The sequence below is a fragment of the Saimiri boliviensis genome, chromosome 9 (assembly GCF_048565385.1).
Source record: "Saimiri boliviensis isolate mSaiBol1 chromosome 9, mSaiBol1.pri, whole genome shotgun sequence".
NCBI classification, from domain to species: Eukaryota; Metazoa; Chordata; class Mammalia; order Primates; family Cebidae; genus Saimiri; species Saimiri boliviensis.
The window spans coordinates 19,079,304-19,094,372 of record NC_133457.1 but is presented as its reverse complement, the minus strand read 5'-3'; the positions used below and the strand labels follow the sequence as shown (position 1 = coordinate 19,094,372).

At 40.4% G+C, this 15,069-nt stretch overlaps 1 protein-coding gene across 8 annotated transcripts in view; it reads left to right on the top strand.

Annotated features, from left to right (window-relative positions):
• The window catches only part of PLCH1 (phospholipase C eta 1), a 255,169-nt gene that overhangs the window by 25,895 nt on the left and 214,205 nt on the right, over nt 1–15,069 (top strand). For 7 of the 8 annotated variants that reach the window (XM_074405538.1, XM_074405537.1, XM_074405534.1 and 4 more), the window contains exon 2: nt 14,666–14,784. In XM_074405538.1, coding sequence (XP_074261639.1) covers nt 14,706–14,784 — 79 coding nt within the window. In that variant the 5' untranslated portion in view covers nt 14,666–14,705. Of the gene's footprint in view, nt 1–14,665; nt 14,785–15,069 lie in introns of those variants that run through there. The other variant, XM_074405535.1, reaches the window with a different exon arrangement.

Here is a 15,069-nt window from a genome sequence, read left to right as displayed (position 1 = left end):
ACTGTGTTTAAAAATAAAAAAAGTCTAGGATCAGATGGATTCATGGCTGCATTCTGTCAGACATTCAAAGAAGAGTGGCACCAATGCTATTGACACTATTCCAAAAGATAGAGGGAATCCTTCCTAAATCATTCTGTGAAGCCGGTATCAACCTAATGCACAAACCAGCAAAAGACGTACCGAAAGAAGAAAACTATAAACCAATATCCTTGATGAGCATAGATGCAAAAATCTTCAACAAAATACTAGCTAACGGAATCCAACAACATATCAAAAAAATAATCCACCATGATCAAGTGGGTTTCATACCAGGGATGCAGGGATGGTTTTACATGTGCAAATCAATAAATGTGATACACCGCATAAACAGAATTAAAAACAAAAAATCACATGATTATCTCAATAGACTCAGAAAAAGCATTTGACAAAATCTAGCATTCTTTTATGATTAAAACCCTCAGCAAAGTTGCCATAGAAGGGACATACATTAAGGTAATAAAATACATCTATGACAAACCCACAGCCAACATTATCCTGAATGGAGAAAAGTCAAAATCTTCCTCTGGAGAACTGGAACAAGACAGAGATGCCCACTTTCACGACTTCTTGCTTTTTTTTGGGATGGAGACTCACTCTTTTGCCCACGTTGGAGTGCAGTGCTGCGATCTTGGCTCAATGCACCTCTGTCTCCCAGGTTCAAGCGATTCCCCTGCCTCAGCCTCCCAAGTAGCTGGGATTACAGAGTCATGTCAGTATGCCCAGCTAAGTTTTGTATTTTTGGTAAAAATAATTTGTATTTTTAGAGAGTTTCATCATGTTGGCCAGGCTGTTTTGGAACTCCTGACCTCAGGTGATCCACCCACCTTTGCCTCCCAAAGTGCTGGGGTTACAGGTGTGAGCCACTGCACCTGGTCCACTTTTACTACTTCTATTCAGCATAGTACTAGAAATCCTAGCCAGAGCAATTAGACAAGAGAAAGAAATAAAGGGTATCCATGTTGGTAAAGAGGAAGTTTACCTGTGGTTTGCCGAAGATATGATTGTATACCTAGAAGATCCTAAACATCCAAAAAGCTCCTATAACTGATAAATTCAGCAAAGTTTCGGGATACAAAATTAATGTACACAAATCAGTAGCTCTGCTATACATGAACAGCAACCAAGCTGAGAATCAAATCAAGAACTCAACCCCTTTTACAATGGCTGAAGAAAAAAAAAACAAACTTAGGAATATACCTAACTAAGGAAGTGAATGACCTATAAAAGGAAAATGACAAAACACTGCTGAAAGAAATTATAGAAAATACATACAAATGGAAACACATCCCATGCTCATGGATGAGTAGAATCAATATTGTGAAAATGACCATACTGCCAAAACCAATCTACTGATTCAATGCAATTCCCATCAACATACCACCATCATTCTGAGAACTAGAAAAAACAATACTAAAACTTACATGAAGCCATAAAAGACCCCACATAGCCAAATAAAGACTTAGGAAACAGAACAAATCTGGAGGCATCCCATTACCTGACTTCAAACTATACTATAAGGCCATGGTCACCAAAACAGCATGTGCCATAAAAATAGGCACATAGAACAATAGAACAGAATAGCGCATCTAAAAAGAAAGCCAAATACTTACAGCCAACTGGTCTTCAACAAAACAAAAACAAAGTGGGGAAAGGACACCTATTCAACAAATGGTGCTGGAATAATTGGCAAACCACATGTAGAAGAATGAAACTGGATGCTCCTCTCTCACCTTATATAAAAAATCAACTGAAGATGGATCAAATGCTTAAATCTAAGTCCTGAAACCTTACAAATTTTAGAAGATCACATTGGAAAAACCCTTCTAGACACTGACTTAGGCAAAGACTTCATGACCAAGAACCCAAAAGCAAATACAACAAAAAGAAATGTAAATAGATGAGACTTAAACTAAAAAGCTTCTGCACAGCAAAAGAAATAATCAGCAGAGTAAACAGACAACTGACAGAGTGGGAGAAAATCTTCACAGTCTGTATCTCTGATGAAGGACTAATATCTGGAATCTACAAGAAACTCAAATAAATCATCAAGAAAAAAACAATCCCTTCAAAAAGTGGGCTAAGGACATGAATAGACAATTCTCAAAATAAGATATACATATGGCCAACAAACATATGAAAAAAGGCTCAGTGTTAGTAATGATCAGGGAAATGCAAATAAAAAACCACAATGCAACACCACCTTATTCCTGCAAGAATGGCCATAAACTTTGGTGGCTTCCATGTGGCATTAAGCCTGCAGGTGTGCAGAGTACAAGAGTGAATGAGGCTTGGTAGCCTCCACCTAGATATCAGAGGATTTACAAGAAAGTCTGGATGCCCAGGCAGAAGCCTGCTGTAGGGAGAAAGCTCTGACAGAGAACCTCTTCTAGGGCAATATGGAAGGAAAATGTGGGGATGGAGTCCCCACATTATCCCCACCAGGGCACTGCATAGTGGTACTGTGGGAAGGGGGCCAATTGTCTTCCAGACCTCAGAATGGTAGAGCCACAGGAAGCTTGTACACTGTTCCAGGAAAAGCCACAGGCTTCCAGCAATCCATAACAGCATCTGTGGAGGCTGAACACTGCAAAGCCATAGGGGCAGTGCTGCCCAAGGTCTTGGGAGCCCACCTGTTGCACCAGTGTTCCCTGAATGTGGGTCATGGAGCCAAAGGAGATTACTTTGGAGCTTTAAGATTTGATGACTGTCCTGGTGGGTTTCGAGCTTGCATGGGACAGAATGTTTTCCATCTTTCCTTCCTTCCTGCCTGCCTTCCTGCCTTCCTGCCTTCCTGCCTTCCTGCCTTCCTGCCTTCCCTCCTTTCCTCCCTCCTTCCTTTCCTTCCTTCCTTCCTTCTTTCCTTTTTCTTTCTTTCTTTCTTTCTTTCTTTCGACAGAGTCTTGCACCATCTCCTGGGCTGGAGTGCAATGGTGCAATCTCAGCTCACTGTAACCTCTGCCCCCTGGGTTCAAGCAATTCCCCTGCTTCAGCCTCCTAAGTAGCTGGGATTACAGGTGCCTGCCACCATGCCTGGCTAATTTTTTGTATTTTTAGTAGAGACGGGATTTCTTTGTGTTGGCCAGGCTGGTCTCAAACTCCTGACCTCTTGATCCACCTGCCTCAGCCTCCCAAAGTGCTGGAATTACAGGTGTGAGCCACTGTGCCTGGCCAAGAATGTTTTCTTAATGCTGGTACTGCTCCTGTATCTTGGAGGTAAAGAACTTGTTTCAATTTTGTAGGCTTACAGGTGGAAGGAACTCATTTTCTGATGAGACTTTGGACTTGGGACTTTTGACTGAGTTGATGCTGGAATGAGTTAAGACTTTGGAAGACTGTTGGGAAGACATGATTATATTTTGCAATATAAGGAGGACATGAGATTTGGGGGGGCAAGGGCAGAATGATATAGTTTGAATACATGTCCCGGCCAAATCATATGTTCAATTGTAATTTGCAGTGTTGGAGGTGGGACTTGGTGGAGGGGTGTTTGGGTCATGGGGAAGGATGACATGGTGCTGTCATGCTTTGTGCTATCCTCAACGATAGTGAGATCGTGTGAGATCTGGTTGTTGCAAAGTGTGGCACCCCCGCACCCCACCACACTCTTACTCTTGCTCCTGCCATGTGAGATGCCTGCTCCCACTTTACCATCCACCTTAGTAAAAGCTTCCTGGGACCTCCCCAGAAGCAGATACCTGTGCCATACTTCCTGTACAGCCTGCAGAAACATGAGCTAACCAAACCTCTTTTCTTATAAATTACCCAGTCTCAGTATTTATGCCAGTGCAAGAATGGCCTAATACACAAGATTTGAACAAAGTAACTAATAAGCTTGAGCTGATAGACATGAAGATCACACCTCCCAACTTTAGAATACATATTCTTTTCCAACACACATAGAACAGTTATGAAAAGTGACCTCAATCTAAATCTCAGACCATGGTGGAATTAAACTAGAAACCAACTAAAAGATTACTATGAATAATTGTAGACATGGGTTTCAAAATAAACTTGGGGTTAAAAAGCTGTAATAGAGTTCAGAAAATATTTTTAACTGAATAACAAAAATACTGTGATTCAAAACTTGAGGACTGGGGCATTAGCTAACACATGCTTAACCTTAAATACTTATATTAGAAAAGATGAAAACCTGAAATCAGCCAAATGTTGAAATTATAAGGTTAGAAAAAGATGCAGTTTAGACTGAAAGAAAACAAGTGGAAGGCTAAATGCAGTGGCTCATGCCTGTAATCCTAGCAGTTTGGGAAGCTGAGATGGGAGGATCGCTTAGGCCAGGCATTCTAGACTAGCCTGGGCAACACAGTGAGACCTTGTTTCCACAAAAAATTAGCTGGGCATGGTGGTGTACGTCTGTAGTTCTAGCTACTTGAAAGGCTGAGGAACAAGGATCCCTTAATCTTAGGAGGTCGAGGCTGTAGTGAGCCATGATCATGCCACTGCACTCCAGCCTGGACAACAGAGTGCTACTCTTGTCTCTTAAAAAAAAAAAAAAAAAAAAAAAAGCCGGGTGTGGTGCCTCATCCCACAGCACTTTGGGAGACTGACATGGACAAACTGCTTGAGCTCAGGAGTTCTAGACCAACCTGGGCAACCTGATGAAATCCTGTATCTACAAAAAATACAAAAATTAGGTGGGTGTGGTGGTGCATGCCTCCACAGCTACTCGGAAGGCTGAGGTAGGTCAATTACTTGAGCCTGGGAGGTGGAGGCTGTGGTGAGCTGTGATTGTGCCATTGCACTCCAGCTTGGGTGACAGAGTAAGACTCTGTCTCAAAAAAAAAAAAAAAAAAAAAAAGCAGATGGAAGGAAATGATAATAATAATTCCATGTTATTCAATGGAGATTACTGTAAAAACTAGTAATGTTGAAAAATACCTGGTGAGATTGATTTAAAAATGAGAGGCACAAATAAGCAGTATTAGGAATCAGAAAACAGATATTATGGATATTAAAATGATATTATGTACAACTTCATGCTAAAACATTTGAAAACTTAGAGAAAATGAATAAATATCTAGACAAATATAACTTATCAAAACTGACTTAGAAAAAATAGAAAGCCTGAATAATGCTATAATTTATAAATCAGTAGTCAAAGATTTCTTCTTAAAGGAAAGTTCAGGCTCAACTGGTTTTACTAGCAAGTTCTACCTAATTATTCCAGGAAATAGAAACTCATTTTGTAAAGCTATGAGAACTTCGATGCAAAAACCTTTTGAGAGCAATATGAGAAATGGAAATTATAGGCCAGCCTTACTTCGGAAAATACATGTAAAAAATCATAAAACATGAGCAATTGAAGACCAATAATGTATAAAAAAGGGAAAAGGACTCCTTCAAGCTCTGGATACATATCACATACTCTAAACCAGCCCTTTCAAATGCAGCATCACAGTGTCTTTGGAGGGTCGATTGAGCCTCATTGCTTAACTAGCTCAGAGCAGTTTCAGCTCCTGATTGCATTAGAGAAAAGAAAACACACTAGGAACTTGGGATTTAGTGGTGTCTCCTGTGAGCCTTAAAAAATGAACAAAGTACCCTTTTATTTTGTTCCCTTTGTGTACATAGCTGGGAGGGGGCTAGGCTGTGGAATTAGGCTGTTTGCAGAGGCCTTTAACAACCAGTTTGGTGGTGCTTAGAAACCTGTGGGAAGTGGGGGAGGGACCTATGGTGGGGGAGGCCATCTGCCGGGTGGCGGTTGACATGGGAGCCCTCTGGGCCTGAGGCAGGCTTCTGAACTGCTTTAGAAGCTGTCAGTCTGGGGTTGGGCCAGAGAAGAGGAGCCCTGTCCCCTCCCACCCCATCCTTTCCCTGTGTAATTCTCTTACTTCGTCTTAAAATTAATGGAGAAATGAGAAAGGAGCAACTTTGTTTGAAATCTTAGTTTTTAACTGGATTTAGTTTGAATTCCCAACTTTTAGGGATACCTGGGCGCAAAATTTCTGAACATATGTTGTGTCAGAGGCCGAAGTACAGGATGTAATTTTGAGACCTGTTTTGCTATGCCTTGCTGTTTCTAAGTGCTTGCCGTTTTATGAATATTACTGTCAGAGCTTAACTTTGACTTTACTTCCCAGCAAGGCTTAAGGAGAAGGAAATGAGCACTTCTCCATATAAGTAAAATGCTATACAACTGATACCTGAGAGTTCATTTTGTGGCTTCTCAGGGTTATTTTAATTTATAATCACAGATGAATGGATTGGGATATTGGGAAGGAGTTTTCCATCAACCTTTTTAATGGAATATTGAGTATTAAAATTGGAAATACTTTAAAGAGCATCTCATTCACTGCCACTCCCCCCACTTTTTTTTTTTTTTGAGATGGAGTTTCACTCTTGTTGCCCAGGCTGGCGGGCAATGGTGCGATCTCGGCTCACTGCAACCTCCACCTCCGAGGTTCAAGGGATTCTCCTCCTAGGCCTCTCAAGTAGCTGGGATTACAAGCATGTGCCATCATGCCTGGCTAATTTTGTATTTTTAGTAGAGACAGGTTTTCACCATGTTGATCAGGCTGATCTCGAACACTGAGCTCAGATGACCCGCTCACCTTGGCTGATTGCCCAAAGTGCTGGTATTACAGGTGTGAGCCACTGTGCGCAGCCTTTTTTTTTGTTCCTTAGATGAGGTAGCTGAAGCACAGGGTTGTGAAGAGATTGACCCTGAGACAGTGTTAGAGGCAGCATTGGGCTGCAGCTCTGCATTTTCTTTTTCTTTTTTTTTTTTTAAACATCAAAGGAGATTTCAGTGCTAACAGCTCTGGATTTTTGACTTTCAGTCGGGTATTTGTCCATTGTCCCTTGATAGCTTACTACATCCCATGAACTAGTCATTCCTTTTTCAACAAGGAGGCAGGTGTGTGTGTTACATTTTAATTTCTGGCCATATCCTTCTTCTCATTTCAACATTCTCCAAATGCTGCTAGCAAATTGGAGAACACACACACCTCTCAGACAGTTTTTTACCATGATATGTGGCAAGTAAACTTGGTGTTTCTGAACTTTGTCCAAGTAGCTCACTCAAATTTCATTTCAAAGCACCATCTTATACCCAAAGGACTGACACTTTGCTCTGATAATCTCTATTCTATACACTACAATTCTATACACTACAGAGGCTCCTGCTGGAGGGACAAGGTATGCATTTTTTGAATAAGTAATGTTTCATTTAGTTGTCTCCTCCTGCCTCTTCTTGGTTCATAGTAGAGTTGGGTTGAATGGTGGATGTGCGAAGAATTAGAGTCTTGTCTGTCATGAGTAATACAACTCTAGGTTCTTTTTATAGGGAAGCAGAATGTCAGGGAGGAAATGGTGCTGGATATGGAGTATAGCTCTGGACTGGGGACAGTGGATTTGGAGTCAGGAGATGTGAGTTTGCAACAGGCTGTTTCCAATTAGTCTTATTAATAATGTAGAATTCCAAAAAAAAAATAATGTGGAATTCATAGGACTATTGTAAGAGCCTTTTTCTTAAGACAAGATGTAAATAGAAAATTGTGTAAGTCATGATGTGATTTACAAATAATATATTATTAATAAGGAATGTAAAGGGTATATTGTTTTTTATGGATAAAGGTACCGGAGGAGATTGGGCTCTGGTGGTGATAGTCATAGTAGAGAAAAAGAGGTGGAGACAGCAGTCAGGGCCCAGGCTGGCATGCAATTGTGTGACCTCGGCTCACTGCAACCTCCGTCTCCTGGGTTCAAGCAATTTTCCTACCTCAGCCTCCCAAGTAGCTTGGATTACAGGTGCCCGCTATTTCGCCCGGCTAATTAATGTTATCTTTTAAAGATTTTTCTTTTTCTTTTTTTTAGCACAGTATTATAATTCTGATTTTCATATATGAACTGGGATAATTTGTCTTTTAAGCCCATCAAGCGGCTTGAACAAATCTGTAGTGTTTCATAAAACTCAGGTTAAAGCAGTAATATAGATTTGCCTGACATTTGAAAATAGCTAAAGGAATTCTAAAGCTGAAGAAAAGGTTTTGTGTTTTGCTTTGCTTAAAGACACCTTCAAGTAGTATGGGGGAATCCTTTTCAGCCAGGACAAAGGAATTGAATGCATCATAACCCTAGAAAAAGCCCAAGAAAGAAATTACTGAGTCATGGTTTTGAACTCAGAGAGGACTTGTTGAAAACTTGCCCAAGGTCTCCTGTGAGTCAGTTGTTAGAACTGAAATCAGAATAGAGAGTTCATGATGGCCAGATGGGTCGTCTTTACATTTTGCTATGCTGACATATTAATCAGTCAGGACTCTAGGTGCAAGTGACAGAAAAACCCACTCAATGTGGCTTACACAAAACTAAATCAAAAAAAAAAAAAAAAAAAAAAAAAAAGGAAATGTACTGGCTTATTTAACTAAAAGGCACAAAAATAGATCTAGCTACAGGTATGGCAAATGATATTACCAGGAATTGGTTTTTTTCTGTTTCTCTGGGTTGGATCCAATATCCAGAAATTTTTCCCTTATATTGATAAGACGGTGGCCAGGAGCTTTATGTATTGAGGCTTAGACCTTGAAACTTCAAGTAATACTGAAAAGGAAGTTTTCTGTTTTTTTTTTCCCCCAATAGTTCAAACAGAAATCTGTGCCTGACTCTCAGTGACCTGAAACAGGCCCTGTGGGTCTCCTATACTGTGGCCTGGTGGATGCAATTCTCTGATTTGCCTGCCTAAGCCACATGTCTACCTGAATCAGGGGATGAAGCTGACAGCACCTGAATCTTGAACAGAGAGTGGGAGAAGGAGTTTCTCAGAAGAAAACTGGGGTGCTCTTTCTAGAAGAGGGAAAAATCAGCAGATGTTCACCATGGTGGAGCTTTCTTAAAGGGAGATTTAATTCTTGTAAGTGGGTATGGGTGGGAAGGGTATTTTTTTCATTGTTGAGTTTTATAAGTATTGACAGCCGGGTGTGGTGGCTCACACCTGTAATCCCAGAACTTTGGGAGGCCGAACTGGGCGGCTCACCTGAGGTCAGGGGTTTGAGACCAGCCTGACCAACATGGGGAAACCCACCTCTACTAAAAATACAAAATTAGCTGGGTATGGTGGCACATGCCTGTAATTCTAACTACTTGAGAGGCCAAGGCAGGAGAATTGCTTGAAACAGAGGTTGTGCTGAGCCAAGATCGTACCATTGCACTCCAGCCTGGGCAAGAGTGAAACTCTGTCTCAAAAAAGAAAAAGTATTGACAAACGATTATTACTCAAAGTACTTGCCATTTTTCTTAGTTAAAAGTGCCATCCTTGAATTTCTAATATTCTTTGTTGGTGGTGTCCTGTTGCCAGTTTTCTGACTTGTTTGGTATTGGCAGTTCTGGTCATGTTAATTACAACTAAAAATGTCAGAAATAAAGAAATTTTACCTGATTTTACATGGCTACAAAAGTTACTTATTACCTATAAAATGAGCTTAGGAGCATTTTAACTTTTAAGCTTTTTTTAAAAGTTCATTTGCTGCATGAGTCCTCTACATGTTTACATGGCTTTTATTATTTTTGCATTAAGATATTTTGTGTTCGGTGTCTTTGAGTAAAGTTCATTACAATTTCTTTTTCAAATCACATTTATGTTCTGTAAAAGTATATTTGTTGATATACCTAGAGGGTTGCAACATATTAGGTTATTCAGCAAAAGAAGTAGGCTTATAATATCTAGTTTGTGTTAAAAGAAAAAAAAGACAGTGTCCATGGTCATTGTCTCTAGGGGATAAATAATATCACACTGAACACTTTTTGAGTTTTTCTGTGCTTTTCAGGTTTCAAGCTTCTAAACATGGAGGCATATTTTAAAACTAGTTTTTTGTTTTTTGTTTTTTTGAGACAGAGTTTTTTGCTCTGTTGCCCAGGCTGGAGTGTAGTGGCGAGATCTCAGCTCACTGCAATCTCTGCCTCCTGAGTTCAAGCCATTCTCCTGCCTCAGCCTCCTGAGTAGCTAGGATTACAGATGCATGCCACCACAGCTGGCTAATTTTTGTATTTTTAGTAAAGACGGGGTTTCACCGTGTTGACCAGGCTGGTCTGAAACTTCTGATGTCAACTGATCCACTCATCTCAGCCTCCCAAAGTGCTGGGATTACAGGCATGAGCTGGTAAGCTGAACTTTATTAAAATTAAAAAGTTTTGCTCTGTGAAAGACACTGTTAGTGACAAGTCACAGTATGGGAGAAGATATTTGCAAGAGATGTATCTGATAAAGGACTCTTGTCCAAAATATATATTTTAAAAACTCTTAAAACTTAGGCTGGGTGCAGTGCTTCATGTCTATAATCCCAGCACTTTGGGAGGCCGAGGCAGGAGGATCCCTTGAACCAAGAAATTTGAGACCAGCCTGAGCAACATAATGGGATCCTGTCTCTGCAAAAAATTAAAACATTAGACATGGTGGTAGATGCCAGTGGCCCCAGCTACTCAGAAGGCTGAGATGGGAGGATTGCTTGAGCCCTGGAGGTTGAGGCTGCAGCTGAGCCTTGATTATGCCATTGTACTTCAGCCTGGGCATCAGAGTAAGACCCTCTCTCAAATGAATAAATGAAAGGATGAATGAATGACACCTCATCAAAGAAGATATACTAGTGGCAAACAAGCATATGAAAGATGCTTCACATCATAGGTCATTAGTAAAATGAAAATTAAAACAGCAATGAGTACCACTACACAGCCATTAGAAAGGCCAAAATCCAGAACACCAAATGCTGGCAAAGATGCAGAGCAACAGGAACTGTCATTTATTGCTGGCAGCAATGCAAAGTGATACAAAATATCTTCTACTTTAGAAGATAGCTTGACTGTTTCTTACAAACTAAACATTGTATTACCACACAGTCCAGCAGTCACCTTCCTCGGTATTACCGAGATGAGTTGAAAACGTATATCCACACACACACAAAATTGCACATGGATGTTTACAGCACTTGTATTTATAAGTTTCAAAATTTGGAAACAACTAAGATGTTCATCAGTAGCTCAGTGGATAAATGAACTGCGGTACATCCAGACAATGGAATATTATTTAGTGTTAAGATGAAATGAGCTCTCAAGCCATGAAAAGACATAGAACACTAAATGCATATTACCAAATGAAAGAAGCCAATTGGAAAAGGCTATGTACTGTGTGTTTCCAACCTCAGGACATTCTGGAAAAGGCAAAACTATAGAGACAGTAAAAAAAAATCAGTGCTTATCAGGGCTTAAGGGGGAGGGAGGGAAGATGCAGAGCATAGCAGATTTTAGGGCAATGAGACTATTTTGTATGGTACCATAATTAATCTGTATGTTTAAAAAAGCATAAATCTGCACATTCTATTTATAAGATGTAAATGTTTATGGAGTTCTGAATGGGTAACATGTTGTATTACCCGGACCTCTTAGAAGGTGCAGTATTTTGTAAGTCTAAAAAGTAAGTTGAAAAGGAAAAAAAGGTGATCAATTTAAAACTATCCTTGCCTGAATATTAACCAAACAACTTCAAATTGGGTAGAAGATGCAGGGGAAGTACATCTTTAATGTAATATAAATTGTCTAAAAATTAATGAATGTGGTATACGTTAGTAGTTGTTTTTACCTACTGGGTTCACACAAACGGAGCCGTGAAACACTCAACTTGCTTTGGCTTTTTATTTTTATTTTTATTTTTTTAAATCTACTTTTGTTCAGTGTTTTCTCATAATCAACTTGCTTTAGAACTGCTGAGGCTGGGTTTCCCACAGTTTATCATCTGACAGCTAGCGGTGCTATCTTGAAAGCCACACATCTTTTCTGGGCCTCGGTTTTCCTTCTGGCTACGTCAGGCGAGGTTTGTCTCCTTTCACTTGATTTTCTTTAGTGAGCCCTAGGCCCTGGCTCTTCTGAATCTGGTGGAAGCTAAAATGGGGCTTATCACTCAGCTCTCTTCCCTTGCCCCAGGCCTACTAACTCTGTTTATTATCTCCACATCCATTATCTCTAAATCTGAAGGCCAGAGGGAGAGCATCTTTTAATCAGTCTCTTGCTGATGCTGGAATCCTACGTCTCTAGAGATTCTGATGTAATTGGCCTGGGTGTAGCTTGGAAGTCAGGAGTCTTAAGCTTCCCAGGTGATTCTAATGTGTAGTCAAGGTTGAGACTCAATGGATGTAAAGCCTTATCGCAGTTCCTGATGCCATCGTAGATTCTCAATAACTGGGAAACAGGATTATGAGAGTTAAGTGCATGAAAGAATTGTAGGTAAACTGGAGGGAGAGATTCCTGGGTTCATTTCATATAGGCAGTGGCATTTTACCCAGCTTTTAAAGAAAAGCAAAAAGATCTGGAAACTGGAAAGCCTGGGCCACTGATGTGAGCTAGTGCCCAAGTATCTCAATATTATATACATGTCTGTGGGTTTGTGCTTCTGTCCCGACAGAGTTGAAGGTCTCAACTCTGATTGGGTGATCATCCTTTGAGAGGATAGTATATGTATTGTATGTTATATTATCTATTGCTGTGTAACAAATTACCAGAAATCTTGTGCCTTTTTTTTTTTTTTTTAAGTACAATTTGTGTTTTTCAGATTCCGCTACCTTCTCTTTTGGGTTGAGAATGAGCAGAGAGGGCAAAATAAAGAGTAACACATGAAATCACAAGATCAAGTCAATAAGAAAAGATGAGCATGAATACAAACAAGGTTCTCTTTAATTCCATGTAAATTAGAACATTTCTAATATAAAATATAGTTTTTATAGGAAATTACTACTGTTATTAAAAATTATTTTTAATTCTTGGAAAAAGGTATTGTTAAAAATATGTGTCTTCAAAATTACATGCCTATATATACATGTAAATACAAAAGAAAAGAATGAGAATACATACCTAACAGAAGTGGTCATTCCAGGAGAGGGACATGAAATGAGAGAAGAGGGGAGGGGACTTTGATTTAAAAAAAAAATTGATGAATTTCAGCATTGAGTTTAAAAAAAAGTGATGAAGATATATAACTGCATTATTTGTATAACTAAAAATACTTTTTAAAGAAGAGATCTTTGTGGTATGTAGTATTGGCTGGGGAGAGGGTAGAGGTTGGATTGTTTTCACAATTAGCTGTATTCTGTTGTATTTTTCTTTACTTTTTTTTTTTTTGAGATGGAGTTTTGCTCTTTTTGCTCAAGCTATAGTGCGATGGCACAATCTTGGCTCATTGCAACCTCTGCTCTCAGGTTTGAGTGATTCTCTTGCCTCAGCCTCCCAAGTAGCTGGGATTACAGGCCACATGCTACCATGCTCAGCTAATTGTATTTTTAGCAGAAACAGGGTTTCACCATGGTAGCCAGACTGTTCTTGAACTCCTATCCTCAGGTGATCTGCCCGCCTCAGCCTCCCCAAGTGCTGGGATTACAAGCATGAGCCACCAAGCCCGACCTGTTCTCTTGTATTTTATAGTCAGTTCCATATGGTAGTGAGACTCCCTCAGCCTTCGGAAGTAGGATAAGCAGCCAGATTAGCCAGGTGGGTATGAGGCAAGTGGAAGTGGGGAGTCCAGCATGGAGCCAGGGAAAAGGCAGGATAGGAGGGAATTAGGTAAGGTCCCTGGTGGGGTGGGTTAAGGTGGGGCCATAGGGAGCCAAGGAGAAGCTCTGACAAAAGCTTCGGGAGCCTTCATCAATTGTTCCATTAATGAATAGACAATACTTTGATAATATATATTTTTTCACTAAGTGGCTGATTTCATCCTGGGGTATGTTTACAAAATTCTAGGTGGTTTTAGTAGGACAGATGACAAATTATTTCCCACCTGTGGGCTTTTACTTCATGCCAGTCTTGCTTAGTTTTGCCTGGCTTTATTCTGTGAACAGAAAGGAGGCTGGAATTCTGAAAAGTTGCTTTAGCCAAATCCTGTGAACAAAGGAGGCCTTGTTCAGGGTTATGCACTTCAGCTTTTGGAGGAATTTAATTCATCAACTCAGATCTCTGCTTTTCAAGTTCTTACTCTAGCTAGCATTGTGTTTCTCTGTGTCTGTGGTGGAGCAAGTCCTACGTAGGAGCAGGCATTGCTAGTTTACCTTGCCGAGGCCTGTGCCCAGCTCTGGTTACACCAGTGAGTTCAGCCTGGGGCAGATCCAGGCCCTAGTGGGGTCCTAAATGGACACCAGTAATGAACTCAAAAGAGGGAGACACATTTATTAATGTGTTTGGCTCATTCATTGCCACATGGATGCTGTACTGACACAAAATTCAGGAATTGGGAATGATGATTTCATTTCTGTCAGTTGCTTCCCCACCCTGCAGCTGAGATTTCCTGAAATGTTACCAGTGTTGACTGGTTTGGATCTTGGACTACTATTAGTGAGGCCTGGAGCGTGTAAACCAGCCCTGAAACCCGCTCCCTGATGGTAGGTTCATTTCCCCTGGAGATGGGTAATGTGGAGCCCTCAAAGGTGGTTTGAAAAAGATATGTTAAATGACATTCTAGACCCTGGGAAGACTTGTGGGAAATTTCTTAGGGCCTGGGGGATTCTAGCTCCATGTGTGGAGAAGTTGTATGCTATATGTGTTGCTCCATAATGCTGGGCAACCGATGGCATTATGCTACCAGTGTGAGCGTGTGGCTGCCGTTTTCTTCATTTTTGTCTCATTCTGTTTCCCTTGACAGGGCAATTTGGTTTTGATGCTGTGCCAGAAATCTTCTGACAATGAGTTACTGGAACTTGGAGAAAAGGAACTGTGTGCAGTACCGCAGGCATTTTCTGGTGGACAACAGTGTGTTTCATGGTAAGCTGTCTCTTGTATTTATGTGGTTGGATCTTTTATTTTGTTCCTGACAGGACTTTTATTCTAGCACTCTAGATGCAAATATGGTACACTCGGTGGATGGAACCAAGAGCCTGAGTTAACTTGTTTATAAATAATTACCCAAGAAGTCCCACTGTACTTACCATCTCCAGTTGTAAGCAATGGGCCCTACCTCAACAACTACAAGGGTGTTATCTCTTTCTGCTTTGTAGAGTAGATGGTATCAGTGCCTTCCCTCTTCTACCACACTGTCAGCTCCACTAA